Genomic DNA, 14,784 nt, shown 5'->3' with positions numbered 1-14,784 from the left:
ATGAATCTAAAATATATTAATGTTAAATTTTCATCATGACATTATGGAAAATAATGAACTTTATCACAATATGCTAATATTTTGAGAAGGACCTGTATTATCTCACACAGCTGCAAGCAGAAGGCTGAGAAACCATTACTCTTAGACTATATAAGAGAAGAATGGGACAACACTGAGGGGGTTCTAATACTTTTGTCAGTTCCTGTAGAGTATCAAGGAGCAAAGAAAGCAAGGCACTAAAATTTTCCATAACAGCTCATGCACCCTTGACCATGTGTAACTTCAGGGAAAGTGGTGCTTGTTCTTTAACAAAATATTTCACACTCAGCTCACATTTTGTCACTTATATCACCACTTTTTTTGTATGTGGCTTTAACAGACACCCAGTTTAGCTAAACCAAAGGCTGTAGTCAGACTTACTGACAGATGCATTTGAAATCAAAAGCCTTAATTTCAACAGACGGAACCACGTGTTCAGGGCAGTAAAACTTGACTGTCTACATTCTTCATTGCTAACAATTGCATGATCTATTCAGAGAGCAGAGACCTTCACTAGTAAGGGAGTGCAAAGGATTAAACTCATTTCTTGTGGACAATAAAAATGAAATGGTGATAGTGTTTTCTTTGAACAAACCACGTCACCGGAAAACATGCTTTTGATCTTAATGTTTTTGTTCTACAGATACACTCAATGTGTGGGTTCATCATACCTCCACAAATGATACTGCAGTTCTATCAAAGGGTTCTCGGGCATATTAGGACCTATCAATAGTAATATTAATATTATGGGTTTTTTTAGGACTTTGTGCCACTGGTGGCCTTTATTGACAGTAATCAATCAGACAGGAAATGGGCAAAGAAGAAAGCATACAGGAAAGGTCTCAAGGCAAGGAGTTGAAGCCTTGCTGCGTCGAGGGCTAATATCCTCAGTATATGGGGTGCCTGCTTTGCCACTAGACTATTGTTATTATTAATATATATTTATTTTTAGGGACTAGTGGCCTTTATTTTTCAACAGTAGATAAGCAGGAAACAGGGGTGGAGAGAGAGGGGAAGACATTGCATCAAGGACTGAAGCCTCAATATATGGATCATGCACTTTAACCCCAACACCAACAGCGCCACGCCCTATTAATAAAATTAATAATTAATTATGTAATGACAAGTTAATGCTATCATCCTAAACACAATCTGACTTAATATAAAATTCAAACATCTCAAACATAATTCAAATGATTTTGTAAAAATAAAACACCAGTCTGGCAAACAAACCTGCCAGACCTCTTTTCATATCATTTTTTAAGAGCTGTCAATTCACTTTTGACATAGATACTGGTCTTGCAGGCTTTTTGAACATGGTGCTTGTTATATTTTATAAGATTAAAGTATGTTGAATGGTTATTTTATCTAGGTTTTTTGTCATATTTTAATATACATTTAATTTTATCTCTTCTCCCTTTGTGTTGTTTTTGTGATAAATGTTTTTGTTCTTCACTTGTTTTACCTCGTTCTATTGTTATGATTTGTTGGTTTTTTTGGGTTTTGTTGGTCTGTTTCACAATTAAGTTTTTGAATCATGCTTCTGTTTATTATTTTTCTGGTTATGCTTTAGTTTCATGTTTTTCTAGTTTCTGTTAGTTTGTATTCAAGAGTTTCTGTTCTGCTCAAGCCATGTTTTGTCCTGTCAATCAACTTTATTCGGTTCACCTGCACCTAGTTAATCTGTCTTCTTGTTTCACCTGGTCACCCTCCATAAATACACACCTGTTCAGTTATTCATCGCGGAATCATTTTCAAATCATGTTCATGCCTTGCTTTCAGATCATGCTCATGTCTTGTTTGGATCATGCCATGCCTGTCTTGCCTGCCCGTTTGTTGTTTTGTTCCTGCCTCTTTCTGTGAGTGAGTTTTTGTAAATTAAAGTTTTTTTCACCTACCGTCATGCTGCCTGCTCGTCTGCATTCTGGGTTCCTCCGTTGCTCTAAGCCTACCATCTATAGCATGTTGGTCCTACTAGTTTGTTGTTTTTCTTTACCGTGTCCTGTCCGGCAGAGTAGCACTCAGAATTGTTGTCTGAGTGCCAAGTAAAAGCCCAATAGATTTACTTTCACAAGTGGAGCATTACAGCTAACCCTTTAAAGCTTTGCCTGATATTTATAAAAGAAAATGTATTAGAAACTGCTTTGGGTTTATTTCAATTGCTACAGACATGGAGACAGAAACGAAAAGGAATAAAATAAGAAGCACGAAAGACAGAGAGGTGGAGCAAAAAGGAAAAGGGGAGAGAAGGAGAAAAGAATGGAGGAGAGAAAGAAGGATGAAGTGAATACAAGATAACACTGTGCTTGCTTGTACACCTACAGAAACATTCATATTAACAGCTTTTTTACCAAAATGTGCACGGTACTTATAAATTCAAGATGTATTTAGTGGTAAATGCGGCTCAATATAGAACATTTGTGTATCTGTTAACACCTGAATCTAAACACCTGTGGGTCTGAGTTTCTCCACAAAAAATATCCAGTAGCGAGTGTTAGGAGCCACATACCAGCCCCCCTGGACCTGGGACAGATACGGAGGAGATCCAAGCCATAGACATCCAAAGGCCCCCCAGAGCACAGGAACCCCTGGAGAACCATCCCCGGGACTACCGTAACCCCCCCAGAGAGGAGCAGGGAAGAGTCCCAGGGGAACCACACAGCAGCCACAGTGCAGAAACTCCAGGGAGCTGCAGCATCGAGCCCACATGCCCTGCCGGCAGCCATCTATGCCCAAGCAGATCCAGCCGTGAAACTAGAGATCCAAGACCCTGTGACATATCACTCCCCAAGCAGAGGCCCGACAGAGCCCAGGGATCCAGACCCCGGCAAGGAGCCACCGGGAGTGAGCCAGCACACCCCCAAACATCCAGCCCCGGACACCGAGCACCACAAGTACACCAGCGGGCAGAGACACCAACCACCGGCAGGTAGTGTGGCAGGGAGGAAATAGGCCCCACATTCAATGGGAGCCTAAACTGATCCAGGAGAGGGAGCAGCCCAAGACCCAACCTGACACAAAAAATAGGCGCACACAGTCACAATCACACATTCCCATCCTGATGCATACACATAAAAACACTCACACCACACACCCAACGTAAAGACTAACAACAATGGATGTCATACACCCACTCACATTCCCATACATTAGTTTGGTTTTAAATGTCCTTTATATATAAACTGACACTGACATAGGTCTCAGTACTAAAACAAGGCAATGACTTTTTAGAATAAAAAAGATAAACCAACATTTTGAAGTTGTCATACTTTTGAATATAGATTTTAATTTAAAATGTATTTGTAATTACATTATCTGCAGAATATATATATATATATATATATATATATATATATTAATGGCCATAAACACCATGTTTAATATTACCATGATTTCTACAAAGACTTGCATATTTTATAAAAAATACCTTTAGACAGAACTTATGCTGATCTGCAAAGAACACAAAAACAAGCAAATAAACACAATAAAACGAAAGGGAGTGCATTATTTCAGCTTTTTTATTTTTTTAAAACAAATCATAGGAATCATAGCATTAATGTATTAGTGTACAATAACAAAGTAAAATGGACACAGCTGGTTTAACCAAATTTGTTTTGTATGCAACAAAACAGTCCAGTTAAATGTAGAGGTCTAGGTCTAAAATTATGCTTAAACTGTTTATGTTTCAAAGTGATAATGTCTAGCTTACATCAAAGCTTGTTTTAAACTTTTACAACACCAATAACTTTTGTGGGGCATTTATTTAGCAATACATCGATTGTCCGTTGGGGGTCAGTCTCGTTTGGTAAGAGTGGTAGCTTGACGTATGAAGAAGAAGACGAAGAAATATGGCTTCGGCTAATGCTAACTAGCTGCTAGTGTTGGAAAAAATGTTGCGTTTTTGATTTCTTTGTCTTACTTATCCTCCAGACGAGGCTCAATCGGGAGTCTCGTCCGACGGCCTAAAGACTCGGGGAGGAAATAAGCCTCATTGTGTGTTTTTAGAGGTATTTAGTGAGAACTTTGTCTGGAAGTGGTGTGTGTTTGTCTGCTCCTGTCAGCTGTCCGTCTGTTAAACGTCAGGTGAGTTAATTTTTTTGATCGACTCATGTTGCTTAATCCTAGTTTGAAATCTACATGGAGTAATATGAAGAATTTTTTGCGCTGAATTGTTAATAACAGCGAATAATTAAAGTTAATATACTTGTGTAATGTTAAAAACCTATGTGACGTCTTAGCTTTCGTTGTCGCAGAAGTTAAATTTACTCAGCCTCTTTTTACAGTATAAGCACTATATGATGAAATGCATAACTGTTTGGGGACGCCGTGTTTTTACAATTATTAGATAAGATATTAAAGGTCTCAAGAGTAACATCCAGATTTTTAGATGATTCATAAACTGTAGAATAAATGTACAAACAAAATGTAAGTTATATTTATTGAAGAAAAGATGGATTGATAAGTAATGAGGCTGTTGTCACTTGCTGTATAGTCATGGTCAAAGATTTTGGGTCTGACAGAGATGTGCTTTTTCATAGGCAATTAGCTTTAAATCTACTTTGCAATGAAAAGGGACCAGATAAAAAGCGTTAACTGCAAAGTTAATAAAGGACAATGAAAACTGCCTAAATCACAAAGCCATTGTGTTTTAACTATGCCACAACATGACCAGCTAGCATCTTTGGAATGATATCGTCAACTTTTGAGAAACGTAAAGGAGGGCAATGCAGCTGATATAACTCTACAGCACAAGCGTTCCTTCAAAAGAAGCCATTTTTCTTTTATCAACAATTGTTGCCCCACAAGAAACATACTGTAATTGTTTTGCATCAACCAGGCTTCACAGTCCTAAATTGCAACCATGTCAAACATTTATCATGTCATCAAGACGTTCAAGTAGAGAGGTTCAACAGCTGCCCAAGAAAGTCCATCGACCTTTAGGAGCTTCTTTAAAGAGGATTCAACCAGTGTGGCCAGATCTCATAAGAGAAACAAGCAACTAACTCTCAGCTTGGAAAGCCATCAAACCTATATGTAAATACAGTCTTGCCAAATATCTGCATAAATAAATGAATTATCTTCAAAGCTTTTCAGAAAATTGCCACTAAAGGAAAATATAGCTTAAACGTGTAGAATTTGATTTATGTGTTGAGGGTTAAAAATGGTTACAAAGAATCTCAAGCATTCCCTCTCTGTTTTCTGTTTTTCTAGTTCAGTGATTGTAGGAAACCACAGACATGGCAGCTCCTGTAAATGTCCAGACTCCAAGCAAGACCTGGGAGCTGAGTCTTTATGAGCTGCACAGGAGCCCTCAGGTAAGCAGTAACAATAAAAAGGAAAGTTGTAAAACTGTCTGTAAGCTGAATGCTACCTGACCTTTGCATCACGGTTGAATGGTGAAATATGTTCAGATGTTTAGTTTTGAAAAATATGTGGATATGTTGGATCCAACCTAACAGGGTTAAATGGTTCAAACGTCATGGGTTAGAGGAGTGTCCCACAAAGAGAGAATAATTCCACAGCTATGTTTTGGTGAACAAAGGTTTTCCGTGTTAAAGAACATTACAGATCTGCCTGTGTGACATCAGTAATAAATCAGGGTGTTACCATGACTGACTAAGAAACCTTGTAATGTGTCCTGGAGCTATCTGTCTCAAATGGCTAAACTGTACAAACTGTTCGCTAATCATTTTTGACAGAGTAGAGAATATTTTTCACCTTATAAATAGTTCGAATACAACCACATTTTGACACTGATCATATGTTTAATCAATTACTTAAATATGTATAATGTACAGGAAATGTTTGCATTTTGGTGTCTAAACTGACTGCCTCTGATATATCTAAATCTATGGTTGCTGGATGTATACACTAGTTTACATTTGTATCAGAGAATATTCAATAAATAGTTTTATACATATATTGGGACAGGGTCAAAGCTAAATATGTTTAAGTTTTTCTAGCTTTTTTTGTGCAGATATCAAAGTGAACAGTCACTGTACATATTCATAGTCCTTATTTTTGCCATTAACAATCTTCTGCAGTGTTCCTTGTTATTTTTTTATTTTAGTTCTAAAAATTCTCCCCAAAAACTCTGATCAAACTCTTTATGGCTCCAAAAATGAAAGGTCACCAAAAAATACACTCTTCTCACCAGACGACATATAAAGTTATAAAAAGTGAATATGTTTATTAATGTGTCTTCCAAAGTGAAGTTACAGATCGTGCCTTAGATCATTAAAAATAAGTTTAAAAGAATAACAAAATGCTGCATTTATTCTAGCCATGATCTGAGTTACAAATTTGTCAAATTTTCTGTTTTGTTGTTTAGATGTTTAACCGTTTACCAAATGGCAGTAAATGATAGCTGGATTGGCCTGAATTACTTTAGAATTTTAGCTAAATTGGATTGTTTTCATATGAATTTGACTGTGATTTGGTTGTATCTAGATGAACTGGATTGATTTAGCTCAAACTGGGCCAAAATGAAATGATATTTTATATATACAGAGTGTCATCAGTCAGAGGCTTCTAGAGATCTGCTATAAGACAGACAGCCACAGGAGATCCTTCCTGCCCACAGCCATCATAACAACATTTAATATCCCTTTGGGATTAATAAATATTTTTGAATTTAAATAAGATTTTTGAATTTAACAATTGTATGAATTGGACCAGTTTGTCCTGTAAGGTGTCATGAAATAAATGTTGTTTTGTTTTGTAAATTGTCACAATATAAAGAAACAGAACAAAGCAGAATTTTGGTGTGCACACAGGAGGCCATCGTTGATGGGACTGAGGTGGCTGTGTCTCCTCGCTCGCTGCACAGTGAGCTGATGTGTCCCATCTGTCTGGACATGCTGAAGAACACAATGACCACCAAAGAGTGTCTGCATCGCTTTTGTTCCGACTGTATTGTCACCGCACTGCGATCTGGGTAAGCACAACTACCCTTAGGTGTTAGTTTATAAAAAAAACATGCATAACTTATCTAAACACTAATTCACTATGTGCTTTGTTATGGGGGTCCAAGATGTAAAACTAACTATAATTCTGTAATGTCCATCTGATGTTGAGAATAAACAGGAAAACTTCAGTGTATCTTTGAATGGAAATGATTAGTCACATATATGCAAGTGCAAAATAAGTCTTAAGTAATGACCTGACTATATTTTATTTTAAAATCCTATTGCCTGTCTTTATTACACCTCAGGAACAAGGAGTGCCCAACCTGTAGGAAGAAACTGGTTTCCAGACGTTCACTGCGCAGAGACTCAAACTTTGACGCGCTCATCTCAAAGATCTACCCTAGTCGTGACGAGTATGAGGCCCATCAGCGGACCGTCCTCGAAAGGCTCAACAGGCTGCACAACAAGGAAGCGCTGAGCTCCAGCATTGAGGAGGGTCTCCGCCAACAGGCCCGCTACAGGTCCGAGAGGTGGGGGAGGAAAGGGAGGTTGTCAGGGGGGGTGTATTACGAATGAGATTTTCCCCCCTTAAATAAAAATGCTGCTTTTGGTATCACTATACAGTTTACTCTAGAGTAATCGTTCCCATATTTGTTGCTGATTAAGTGTAAAAAGTTCAGAGGTACACCTTATGTTTACTCTCTGCTTTTGCACCAGTTTTAATACCCCCCCCCCCCCCCCCCCCCCCCTTCTTATTTTTTGAAATAGATCTTTGAGTTTTTCTGTAACTGCTTCTTTTGTAGCTGGTCCATCAGAAAAATTGGATTTTCTTTCATTTGAAGGACGAGGAAGCCAAGCAAAGTTTTGTAATACCAGGCCCAGAATCCTTTCAGCTCACTATTTGTCCTGTTTTTATCAATCTTCACCTTTTAAGTGTAATCATACAGTTTTATATTGGGTTATTAGTGAATATTCAGAATCTCTTTAATTTAGTATTAGTTTGTATGTCCTTTATTTCTATTTTCATTGCTGACAATTCTTGGTCAAGATTCAACTCCTAGAATCTCTGACTTCACATCAGCCTCCTGCTGCCCCCATGTGTTACTGCTTTTTGTCAGGAAGTGGCACACAGAAATTTTCCTCTCCATCCAAAAATGTTCAGAGCTGATTTATTGCAGTAAAACGTGGATACAAATTTATAGGTCTGCAATTAACGATTATTTAGCTAATCAATTAATCTGTCGACTATTTCTTTGTTTAATTAATTAATTGGATAGATAAAGGTGATCGTAGGAGATTTTTCTTTAACGAATTTGAAACAGGTGAAGCCACTTTAGGAGTTGAGCAGATTTACAGTCTAAGAATGTTTTTCATCCTAAATGCAAAATGTATGTATTTTTTGTACAGTTCAGACCTAATTAGTGTGTTATTCTTTCAGCAAATAGTATGTTTTAGTCTATATACTCCTGTTAACGATTATTTGATTACTAAATTAGTTGACGATTATTCCGATGAATTGTTTCAGCCCTACAAATTAAAAAAATATTTTCTCAATTTGGGTTTTGTTTATATGTTTACCTCCTCCCCACAGGAATCACAGAGTAAAGAAGCCTACTCAAGAGAGCGACAACACCACCTTCAGCGGTGGGGAGGATAATGGTGACTCCCGCTCACACCTGTCCCATGACTCTGCCCCCTCAAACACTCTCCATCCCAGGGACCAAACTCCCCCAGAAGCTGGACCGAGCCAGAAGCGGCTGCGAGCCTCTGATGATGGCTCGGGCCCTGAGGCGGACAGCGGGAGCCCGACTCCTCCCCTGAGACGCCACAAGGAGGGACCGGGCTCAGAGATTGAATTGGTGTTCAGACCCCACCCTCAGCTGGTCGATGCAAACGATTACAACCAGACCAGGTAGGGTCAGAACATTTAACATTTCATCTGAAGAACACACTGTGTGCTGCTTTGAATACTCGCTTATTACAGGCGATTTCTTAACCCAGCTTTGTATTGGTGTGGAGATGATCAAATCCTTAATCAAAATTTGTATTAATTGTTTCCCTGCTGAAAAAAATAGTATTACTGAAGTGCCTTGTATATTAGTTTAATTTGTTTTGGTAGACTGTTTCAACAACAAGAGTGGTCATTTTGCAGTCCTAAAGTTGTGGGTTTGATTTCAGCTTCCTCCTGCCATGTCGATGTGCCGCTGGGCAAGGCAATAAACCCCAAGTTCTTATTGGTTATAGTTCGCATAGCTATAGTAGAAAAATGTGATTACCTTGAGCTTGTTGGAAGAGTGGTGGAAAGCTAAACAGGTTAAACCTACTGAGTGACATTATAGCTCATTTCAAATCAAAGTTCTGCAATAAAACATTTTCTTTTCCACAAAATTCTGAAGAACATCTTAATATTCAAAGAGGCCAACTAAATTATTTGGCTGTTGAACTGTGAAGAAACTTGTAATGACTAGCTGTGACTTAATATTTCACTATTACTAACGCAGTTTATCTTTTCTTCCTTTCACAGATATGTGAAGACAACAGCTAATGCCACTGTAGACCATCTGTCAAAGTACCTCGCGCTGCGCATCGCACTTGAGCAAAGACGGACTGATGGACAAACAGAGAACAAAGGGAAGGAGGACGGAGTAGGAGAGAGAGGAGCAGAGGGAGAAGGTGAAACTGGAGGAGTGTCAAGGAGTGGAGAAGGTTCAAATCTGACTAACATCAGTGAGAAACAATACACCATCTACATAATGACAAGGGGAGGACAGTTTTCAGTGAGTAAAAACCCAATTCAAGTCTCATCTTGAGTATAATAGGTTAGTTTGTTTGCCAACCAGTTACCTGCTTCTACCTCCGTCCTTCCTTTCAGACTCTCAACGGATCTCTGACTCTGGAGTTGGTCAACGAGAAATACTGGAAGGTCCGAAAGCCGCTGGAGCTCTATTACGCTCCCACAAAGGACCAGCAGCAGCCGCAAGCAGCGCAGCAGCAGCAGAAATCACCTCTACCACAGGATGGATGAGTTCATAACCTCCATTCTTGTTCAGCTGCCACAAGAACCTTTTTTTGTTTCAAGTCGCACATTCATTTTGGATTGATTTCATTTGCATACTTATTTTATTTAAAATGTTTGAGAAATTACCTGAATTGAAGTATTTGGTCATAAACAAAACATAATGGAACCTGCAGCAGTAAAAGAAAGTGACTTTTAAACTGCTGTTTAATAAAATTCAGTTTGGTCAGTAGACATTTCTCCAGCATGGCACCATTTTGTCATTCCTAATTTCAAATTGTCTGGACTAAATGCATATTCTTCCATACATGCTTTATGTACCATTCCCTGTTTAGGTTTTTATTTAAAGAGGACTCTTTAATTCCAGTTATTTTATGGTTTTTCCCATATTTACTTAGGTTTTCAATAAGTTGGCGATTTAGATTTACCATCTTGACAGGTATTTGATTAGGCATAGATCATCCCAAAAAGATGGGCTGAAAGGACAGTTTTGAAATAGTAAATGTTTTCCTCTCCTGCTCAACTTCACATTTCTTTCTTGTATCTTTAGGAAAACAGTTTTAACTCTGATGTAATTTATAAAAGCTTACTCTTGACAATGACTGCGATCAGAACTATCCTGATACAACTGAAACAGCGGTCACATGTACTCATTTGTAATACTGGCTAATTCACAGCTGTAACCTTAATGTTATGTGGAAAAAGTTTAGCAGGAACAGCTCTCTTTGAATATTACAATCTTTTTTGGAGTGGGGGTATATTTTAGCTCTGCTTTAATATAGATTAAATGTAGGTTTGTGTAATTGTATTTAGAATGCCCATGTCTTATTTGCCTTGAACATTTTAGTATAACTGAAAATGGGAAGGATTTTTTTTGCAATATTTAACGGTTGCAACAGTCATTTTAATCCTTCTCATATGTATCTGTAGATTAACTTTTTCACCCCTTTGACTAGGGTTTATTTAATACCACAGTATGTTTCTGCACTTGCCTAAAAGACAAGCCATACATTGGCCTTTTATGAAGGCTTAACCCAAGCTGAACAATTGCAACTCTGCTTATGTCGTTTCTTTGCACTTTGTATTTCCTGCAGCCATATTTTACCTACTTTTAGGATGTGGAATGGATAAATTAAATGCAATATTACTCCTGTTATAAAAGTCACCCCTTTTCTGAATAATTGAGAATAAAGACAATATTTTAACCGCCTTCAGGATCAATATTTGAATAAAAAAAACAAAACACCAGAACAGGAAGATTTTGTGAGTGTGGTGTTTATTGAAACAAAGGGAAGCAGGGGAGTTTACTTCTTCTTGGACACACCAACAGTGCGACCACGGCGGCCGGTGGTCTTTGTGTGCTGACCACGCACACGGAGACTATAGGAGGGAGAAAAAAGATGCAGCAAAAGTTAAACCAAATTTATGTTCATCTTTGCAAATGAAAAAAGCTATAAAGGCAGGTAATTTATTTTCTTTGTAAATATTCTTTCAAGCTGTAACAGTTTCACAACAGCATTTTGAAACAAGAACTATAGTTAAAATTTGAACAGAAAATATACTGTTGAGCCATTATATGGATTTTTTGCCAGTAACTCTCCAAAAGGGTTTATGTATTAGGCAACACAACACACCTCCCTGTTTGATTTAAAATAAAATGAAAATATCACTATTTGTCATATATAGAAAACTTTTTTTCATCTTTGACAATGGGACAAATTTGCATTAGCATGTATACACAGTAACATGTTTTGGAAAAGCTTTGCTTCTAAGGGGACAAAGTTTTAAAAGGTTTCAATCTGATTGTTTTTTAAAAAGGCAGTTAATTTAGTTAACAGTGAATGGTGTTCTGTATAGAAACCAAACTCATCCAAGAGTAAATCAAGTTTCACCAGGATAGGCTCTCTCTGCACAATTCATATGTTCACCATTAAATGTGCCCATCAAGCCTGAACTGACCTGCCGATCTTCAATCTTCCACAACAAACATCAGTGTATGTGGAGCCTCAACACCGTTCTCAACCTAAGCTTTATCACACTATTATGAACTAATCCACCAAAATGTCACGATTGGTCCAAGAACAAAGCAGCTTCTAGTAAACAAGCTGATGTAGGTCCTTCTAAAAGAAAACTATTAGATCTTACCCCCAGAAGTGTCTGAGACCACGATGAGCCCTGATCTTCTTCAGTCTCTCCAAATCTTCTCTCAACTTGTTGTCCAGACCGTTGGCAAGGACCTAAAGATCAACACATAAGTAATGAGTAATTAAGCTGTACCTGTAAAAAACAAAGTCTTTCAGCATCAAACTTTACATTTGGTGTCATAGTGTCTTATTTTGGATCGACACGGACTATGAATTGTATATATTGTTGACCACTTACTTGGCTGTATTTGCCATCCTTGACATCCTTTTGCCTGTTAAGGAACCAGTCTGGGATTTTGTACTGGCGAGGGTTCTGCATGATAGTCACTACCCGCTCAACCTGGGAAAAGTAAAAGTGTCAGTACAATCTAAAACGTGAACAATAAACAAGATAACTTCAGTTCCAACAGGAAAAAAAAAACAGCCCATTTGTTAAGATCTCAGTTAAAATTAAGTCATTAAACTGCTGTGCATCAAACAAGAATTTTTATTTCACAAACTTAGGGGCTCAATGATTCTTCAAATCATTTGAAGAAACAACCGCCACAAAACAGTCATCAGGCAAACAAAGCAAAGACATTTTGCTTTCAACTATTTTTATGATTTTAGTTATGTACTATGCAAATTTGCATGAATCATGTAAAAAGCTAATAAAAATTGAAGTTGGAACTTAATGTTTTAAAATAAGATGGTATGAACCACAACCTCTACTCTAGTCAATTTTTATTCTTTTATAACCACTGGGAACAAGTCCTGCTTCTGATCTGCCAGTTCACAGTTCCTACTGCAGGCAAAACTAAATATTCTTGTTTAAAACTGGTTTGCTCAACAGCCCTTAAATTTCTCTAAAGGGCCTGAGTGCAATTACAGGTTTTTCTCATTTATGCTGCTTAAAATGTTTTATTTTTAACTATATTTCAAAGTGCATCAAGTTACTATTTTAAAACACAGAAAGCTCAATTTAAAGCCACAATGTTGATATTTGACATGTCAACTGGAATGGCAAAGTAGAGCAACTGTGACCTCATTTCTTTTTTATTGGAACTTTTATTTCCATTGAGTTGTAATTATGCGGTTTAAAGAACCCCCGTGATTATTTCTTGCAAACCACTCTGATCACCAACTATGGTGATGCTTGGATCTCCATTTTGTTTTCCACATCCAAGTTTATGTTTTTCCTGATACTGTACATTATACACCATTCTCATTGTGGGTATGATCTCCAGATCAATCTACTGGATGACTTTAAAAATATCCCACAAAAAAATGACTGGTAGAAAACATTAGATATACCGAACCATGTGTTTATACAGAACACTACTGGGATTTTGTACTGGCGAGGGTTCTGCATGATTTGAGGAAATTCATTGATTTAATCTATTGTCAAAATTGGTACAAAATAACTGCAAGGCAGGAACAAATAAGACTCATTGGCAGATTTTTGTAACCAAAAGTCGAGTACAAAAAGGCAGAAACTTCCAAAAGTAAAAAATGGGGAAGAAACTAAAACATTCACGGCAGTCCAACTTTCACGCTTATTGACGTTTGCAGCTATGACATATACGTAGCAACTACATCATTTACAGCAGAGATGAAAGCAAACTGAACTTAATGGCGAGGTCATTTCCAGTTTACAGCAGCCATCCTTACCTCCTCCTCAGTGAGCTCTCCAGCCCTCTTGCTGAGGTCAATGTCAGCTTTCCTTAGGACGACATGAGCGTAGCGTCTGCCTACACCCTTAAATCAGACAATAATTAATTTTTTTTCTGGAGTACAGATTAAGGATAGACCACATGAGCAAGTTTAACAATCATATGTAGCAAAATTACAGAAGTAATCATCTGAAAGGGATTAATCTTCCCAAATTTACCTTGATGGCGGTGATGGCGAAGGCAATCTTCCTCCTACCATCGATGTTCGTGTTCAGGACACGAAGAATGTGCTGGAACTTCTCAGGGATCACCAGAGACTGAAATCATAACAGAAAAAATATCACCAAAAGAAAAAAGATCAGTTATGATCAAAGACTGAATCCAAGCAGCAGACGCACATACGACACCACTGCAAAAATTAGGAAAACAGTAATTAAACAACTCATTTGCTCAAGCAAACCAGTTACAAAACTACAAATCTTAATGCAAGTAACAGGCTTTCATTTGTCGTTGTCCTTTTGTTAACGCTAATTTACTACTTAGCTAAGCGATTGAAGCTTCAAACTACATTGCCTTTTGTTAATATAACAGGACCTCAGACTAACAATAAAACGCATGCTTCCACTCCTCTAACTGATATACAAAACTTGTATTTTGTCGATATTACTGAAAAGAACATTGGAGGTATTATCATTGTTGGCGCTACTTAGCTTAAGCGAGTCCCCACAGCTAAGCAGCGTTGGTAAGTTAGGGTACAATATTTCAAATACAATGTCCAATATTTCAACGATATTGCGCTATTTCAACCCCGCATCATGTACACAATGTAAAAGGGATAAATATAAGACGGATAAAGTAGATAAAAACTCGATGATTACGGATTTTAAAACCACAACCAAATGGGTGTAATATCAACTCACCATCTTGACTTTAGGTTCCGTGCAAAGAGGAAGACGCTGTTTTCTCGCGAGACTGTGGCTCGGTTTTTGGAAGGAAGTTGGTCCTTCGCTTTTAATGGATCCGAT

At 37.7% G+C, this 14,784-nt stretch overlaps 2 protein-coding genes across 3 annotated transcripts; one reads left to right on the top strand and one right to left on the bottom strand.

The window, feature by feature from the left end:
- Nucleotides 1-3,855: 3,855 nt before the first annotated feature.
- LOC124879744 (E3 ubiquitin-protein ligase RING2-A-like) lies at nucleotides 3,856-11,173 on the top strand. 2 transcript variants are annotated; one of them, XM_047384469.1, is made up of 7 exons: nucleotides 3,856-4,122; nucleotides 5,251-5,354; nucleotides 6,816-6,976; nucleotides 7,253-7,477; nucleotides 8,539-8,859; nucleotides 9,472-9,724; nucleotides 9,820-11,173. In XM_047384469.1, the coding sequence occupies exons 2-7, from the start codon at nucleotides 5,277-5,279 to the stop codon at nucleotides 9,970-9,972; spliced, it is 1,191 nt and encodes a 396-aa protein (XP_047240425.1). In that variant the 5' UTR covers nucleotides 3,856-4,122; nucleotides 5,251-5,276; the 3' UTR covers nucleotides 9,973-11,173. The 2 variants fall into 2 exon arrangements, with proteins under 2 accessions (XP_047240425.1, XP_047240426.1); XM_047384470.1 differs by having other exon boundaries at nucleotides 3,857-4,122; nucleotides 7,253-7,468.
- A 49-nt stretch (nucleotides 11,174-11,222) lies between these two features.
- On the bottom strand, nucleotides 11,223-14,742 carry rps18 (ribosomal protein S18). The gene is made up of 6 exons (XM_047384472.1): nucleotides 14,680-14,742; nucleotides 13,978-14,076; nucleotides 13,758-13,844; nucleotides 12,346-12,447; nucleotides 12,109-12,200; nucleotides 11,223-11,343 (listed from the first exon to the last, which is right to left on the bottom strand). Exons 1-6 carry the CDS (start codon nucleotides 14,680-14,682, stop codon nucleotides 11,268-11,270), a joined length of 459 nt encoding a protein of 152 aa, XP_047240428.1. The 5' UTR covers nucleotides 14,683-14,742; the 3' UTR covers nucleotides 11,223-11,267.
- Nucleotides 14,743-14,784: the final 42 nt, after the last annotated feature.

This window comes from Girardinichthys multiradiatus, chromosome 13 (genome assembly GCF_021462225.1).
Source record: "Girardinichthys multiradiatus isolate DD_20200921_A chromosome 13, DD_fGirMul_XY1, whole genome shotgun sequence".
NCBI lineage: Eukaryota > Metazoa > Chordata > Actinopteri > Cyprinodontiformes > Goodeidae > Girardinichthys > Girardinichthys multiradiatus.
This window is presented reverse-complemented; position numbering and strand designations above follow the sequence as displayed.

Bases quoted from the DNA above. Each gene is read 5' to 3' on its own strand.
- LOC124879744 (XM_047384469.1), top strand. From the start codon at position 5,277: ATGGCAGCTCCTGTAAATGTCCAGACTCCAAGCAAGACCTGGGAGCTG. The intron at 5,355-6,815 runs GTAAGCAGTAAC...GTGTGCACACAG, and splicing joins AGCTGCACAGGAGCCCTCAG to GAGGCCATCGTTGATGGGAC. The intron at 9,725-9,819 runs GTGAGTAAAAAC...CCTTCCTTTCAG, and splicing joins CAAGGGGAGGACAGTTTTCA to ACTCTCAACGGATCTCTGAC.
- rps18 (XM_047384472.1), bottom strand. The intron at 13,845-13,977 runs GTAAATTTGGGA...GTCTGATTTAAG, and splicing joins TCGCCATCACCGCCATCAAG to GGTGTAGGCAGACGCTACGC. The intron at 12,448-13,757 runs GTAAGGATGGCT...TACTTTTCCCAG, and splicing joins GAGAGCTCACTGAGGAGGAG to GTTGAGCGGGTAGTGACTAT.